Source organism: Bison bison, unplaced genomic scaffold (assembly GCF_000754665.1).
Source record: "Bison bison bison isolate TAMUID 2011002044 unplaced genomic scaffold, Bison_UMD1.0 scf7180017864223, whole genome shotgun sequence".
Taxonomy (NCBI): domain Eukaryota; kingdom Metazoa; phylum Chordata; class Mammalia; order Artiodactyla; family Bovidae; genus Bison; species Bison bison.
In genome coordinates, this window is record NW_011494795.1 from 2,539,681 (window position 1) to 2,544,516 (window position 4,836).

Consider the following 4,836-nt stretch of genomic DNA (forward strand, 5'->3'; position numbering starts at 1 on the left):
GGCAAAAGAACACCTACAAACGTCCCTTAGACAAACCAACACCCCACACATACAGCTGTTTGACAGGAAGGTTACAGCTGAGACCAGTCTGAGTAGACGACATTCCCTGGCTCTGGTGCTCCTGGGCATCTGTCTTTCAAGCCCACGGGGCTGTCGGAAGGAAAGGTTTTCAGTTTCGGGAAGAACCTCTTTCTCTTAACACCCACCCGGAAAGCAGGACCAGAAACAGGACTCTACCGCAGAAGAAATCCCAGAAGAATCCAATTTGGAAAGAATTTAATTAACAAAATAAAACGGGAGGGGGGGAGGGGTGAAATGGTCCCGGAGGGGCTCCAGGGAGAGAGGACCCCCCAAGGCCGCCCGGCCCGCCCGAGCAGGACCAGATGGTGCGCTTGCCGCCGCTGCCTTCCCAGCCCGTGCCTTTCTGTAGACGGAAAACCCCAGACGCCTGCGCACTGCTGTGAGCGGGCTCCAGAGCTCCTGGCTGGCTCGGCACATGAATGCATGCAAAGCATAGGTGTTTCGAGGGCTTCACCAAACAGTTGATTTTGGCAAAAAAAGAGAAAACGAAAAGCTAAAAATTCATAAGCAGGATTAAAAGCCACTGAAGTGAAAACAATGTATTTCTCAACAGTATGGAATGAGACTACAGCTACAATCTTTTTTTTTTTCTTTTTGCTTTAGAAGTCTCTGCCATTCTCTCCTCTCCCCAGCTCGGGTCAAAGTTCATAGCAGCATGACTGAGAAGTCCTCTGTCAGCCAGTGTTCCCTGCCTCGGGGCCCGAGGAGGTCACAGGTCGCGGTCAGTCCGTTCGCAGAATCATGGGAGGGTGCTCGCTGTCGTCCTCCAGCCGCAGGGCGCTGGCCTCCTCCTCCAGCCCTGAGCCGCCCGCAGCGCCCAACTCGTCCGTGTACACTGCGGAGAGAGCGGCGCCTCAGGCAGGCCGAGCCCCAGTGGGCAGTCCCCTCAGGGAGGCTGACCCCCCAGGTGGACAGTCCCCTCAGGGAGGCTGACCCCGAAGCGGGACCTGGGCCAGCAGGGAGCTCACGGCCCAGAGGACGTGCACTTGTCACCTCTGCCCTGACCAGCGAGCTCTCCACAGCCCTGAGCCACTCAAGAGACAACTGACTTTCCAAGACCCATGAAGCTCAACAAGGAGCTAGGCACTAATGGGGACCCAGTGGACAGGCTGCAAACGGCCCTCTGGGGTCGGGGGTGGGGGTGTGTCCAGAACCGTGGCAAGGATGCTCAGAGCCTCCTCAAGCACATGCTGCCCTCACCTCGGAGTGAAACAGTGAGCAAGAGTGCGGCGGAGCGTGCGACTGCACACCGCCCAGGGCGGCCTGGGGTAGCTGGCCTTCTCCTGCCTGGGCCTGCTCGCTGACCCGGGCCACAGGTGGGAGGGTCAAGACCAAGGTTTTTGGGCAGAACCTGAGCTGAGCGGAGGCAGGTGGTGGACAGGCCACAGGCACCTGGAGCCACGGGACTATTTCTGTTTCAAAAATGAAGAAATGGACTCAGCCTCGGGAGGCCTTGAAAACTGTGCTTTACAACAGCGGGCCTGAGGTCTGCAGGCCCCCCCCTGAGTGCAACAGGCAGGCTGGCAGCGCTTCGAGAGCGACACCCACGGTGCTCCGCCCCAGGCTCCACCCAGCCCTTACCCAGCGCCGTCGGGGACGAAGGCACATGCGGACCCTTGGCCACGGCCGCGCTGTACGCCTGCGTCACCAAGGGGCAGTCATGGGACGTGGAGTCCAGGATCTCGTTGGTTGTCTCCATGCTGCCGTCCAACCTGGAGGAGAGAAAGACACCAGAAGGGATAGTCAGGGCCATGTGGCCAGCATGCTGCGCTGGCCCGTGGGGTGACTCCCCCGAGAGTGGTCACCGGGATTTCCACACACCTACGCTGATGACGAGAGCTGGACCTAGAGAGGCAACTGCACTGCGCTTTCTAAGACTGAAGAGCAAAACCAGAGTACGCTGTAAAATAACGAAATCACCCCCCTGTTCTCCCTGATTCTAAGAGTTATTACGGTACTGCTGTTTAAAACAGAAAACCCAATGGTACTACCTCCCAATTAACTAATTCAGAGACAACAGCATCATCTCAGTGGGACCCCGGGCCCCGGGAGAACCTGCCCCCATCACAGACAGCGCCCTGGGGTCGCCCCTTCTGCACATGACGCTGAGCTGAGCTGCATCCTCAGTGGTCCTGCCCCCAGACAGCCCCCGCCAACCCACAGAACAGTGCACCCCGGCTGCCCTAGGCTCTGCCCGGGTGCTGAGCCGGGCACGGGCAGAGGCGTGGAGGGCGGGCTTGCACCCACACCGATGGGTGGTCATGCGGAGACCCGAGTCTCTGGCTCCCTGGCTTCGGGAAAACGGCAAGTTGCCCCCCGCCCACAGGGCCCCCCCGCCCGGCGGAGGCGCAGCCAACTCACTGGTGCTGCTTCATGAGGGTGCACTCGCCCCCTTCCTGGGGGTCCAGGTTGTACATGTACAGGTAGCCATCCGAGGCGCCCACCAGCAATCGGGGAATCTTCTGGATTCTAGTGAGGATAAAGAGCAACCAAATTCTAGAACCCAAACTCACAAAGCTCTCATTAAACTAACAGCCTGGACTTCAGCCGGGCCAGGGAAGAGCACCCCGCTCCGATCGAGCGAGCGTAGCTTCATGCACACACACTGTCTCACACAAGGATCGAGGGCCTCGGAGCGCGTGCGGCTGCCGGCGCTGGAGGCCCCGGGCCACGCACTGGCCTGCTCACGCAGTGCTGAACTAACCATGCTTTCTAAATGTTCTCAACACGAGGAGGAGGAAGCGTGGAGGATCAGACACTGCGGGGCAGGCGTCTGGGTTCCCTATCAGCGTCCACCTCCGGCCCCCTCCGCGTCCACATGACTGGTCTAAATCAGAGGGCCAGGCGTGCTGGTCATCCCCGGTGGCCTGGGACCCCGCTCCCGGCTGAACGCATGGGACAGAGGCAGTGCCCGCCCCGACTCACGTGGCCAGCGCGCAGATGTTCTTGTGGCCACAGAAAGGCAGGCGCACGGTGGCGAAGGCCCTGCCCTGGTTGAACATCTCCGTCACCTGGGAGGGCAAGTAGCTGGTGGACGCCATGAGCACCTTCCCGAAGTAGCCGGTCCAGGTGGTGGGCTCCTCCTGAGGCCTGGGAGGAGGACACACTGTCAGACACACGCGGGCCCTCAGCTGAGAACGGCCACGCGCCCCTCATGCAGAGGCGAGGCTCAGCCCCGAGACGCGAGAGAAGTCTCCCAGGCTCGCGGGGAGCCTGGGGACGTCACAGAGCATGTCCTCCGAGGGTCAGCAGAGGGGCCAGGGAACAACTGGCCCCTACTCTGTAGGTGAGGTCGTGAGGCCCATGTCCAGGCGCCCGCATCTTTCTATCGGGAAGTCTCCAAACACTCCAAGCACAGCCCCGACCACGTGCTCCCGCAGCCCATTCAGACGTGTAAGTCACTGCACAGGTGCCTCAGAGTAAGACACAGCACAGATAACAGCGCTGATCCTAGCGGGAGGCTCACCACAGAACCTGAGACACGACAACAGAACACGCCCTTCGCCACGCACACTGCTGCAGTCACGCACTCTTTCAACTAATCACTGCACAAATGGAAAATGCCTCTGAGCGAGAGGGAGGTAAGTGCCCCCTCCCAGGATGGTCCCCAGAGATGCGCCATGGGGGGAAGCGCTGGGGGGACCACCCTCTGCTGCCCCATCCAGCAGGCCCCCCTCAAACCCCACCCGTCCCGCTGCTGAGCCCCCATGAGCCCTCCAGACACACTTCTGCGCATCGGCAGACAGAGGGCCCCGTGTCCCTCGCAACGTCTCTGCAACTCACTTTTCCTTCACAGTCTCGAGTTTGAAGATGTGCACAGTCTCAGTGTTGCTGGAGGCGGACAGGAACATGCCGTCCATGCTGAAGGCCAGGGAGCAGATGCTCACACACCTGGGGCGAGAGGGACAGGGCCAGTCACGCTGCCGCCCGGACATGGAGGGCAGATGGCAACCAGCACCGCCGCCCCCTCCGGAAAGGAAGTCACAGTGAAGGAAGGTCCCCATGACAGGTGCATGAGGGTCTTATTCCTTTCCAGTCACCTCAAAATACGTGAGGAAAGGGAACATCTGAAAGCTGACGCCCTGACCAAGCCATCCTTTAACAAGCCTCTAGTGGCCAAGTAACGAAAGGAATCAAGGCTTCACTAAATCATTTTTAGCAGAATCAGGCGGGACTTACAGCACTAAGCTTAGCTAAAAAAATCTAACTACTGAGATTACAGCAACTCTTGACATGGAAAACACGAACTGGCAACCTTGACAACGTTTAAGAATAAACTTCTGACATCCTAAACTCTAGTTTCCCCTTAAAAGATCACTGTAAAAACCACAAAGCCTGCGTTTCCTCATAACCCTGCAGCCACAAGGTGTGCTTGGTTCTGTCCCTAGGGAGGGGCTTTGTTCCAGCCATGTTTCTGGAGCTCATGGCGCACTGGCTTGTGCAAAGGCTCCGACGTGGCTCCCGCCCAGAGGAGCTTGGAGGGAGGCGGGCGCTGAGCAGTGAAGGGAAGGCACTGCAGATGCTGCGGGAGAGGCAGGAGGGGGCACTCAACGACTGGAGGCACAGGAGCCTGCAGGTCACGGCCAGGGCCCGCGTGGAGACAGGCTCCTCTGAGGAGCTGGGAGAGACGGGGAAGGGAAACACGCCACAGCAGGAAAACAAGGATGCAGGAAGCCTGCAACACCACGGAGTCCTGTGCGTGGAGCAAACCCGGGGAAGGGGAGGCCCCGAGAGGCTCCCCACACGGCTGTCCCC

The 4,836-nt window shown here is 59.7% G+C and overlaps 1 protein-coding gene across 1 annotated transcript in view; it reads right to left on the minus strand.

The window, feature by feature from the left end:
• Positions 1-259: 259 nt before the first annotated feature.
• The window catches only part of WIPI2 (WD repeat domain, phosphoinositide interacting 2), a gene marked incomplete at its 5' end in the record, with an annotated part of 17,711 nt that continues 13,134 nt past the window's right edge, over positions 260-4,836 (minus strand). The window contains 5 exons of the mRNA XM_010845798.1: positions 260-916; positions 1,663-1,793; positions 2,443-2,550; positions 3,007-3,171; positions 3,865-3,972. Of these exons, the coding sequence (XP_010844100.1) occupies positions 804-916; positions 1,663-1,793; positions 2,443-2,550; positions 3,007-3,171; positions 3,865-3,972 (625 nt within the window). The remainder of the gene's footprint in view (positions 917-1,662; positions 1,794-2,442; positions 2,551-3,006; positions 3,172-3,864; positions 3,973-4,836) is intronic.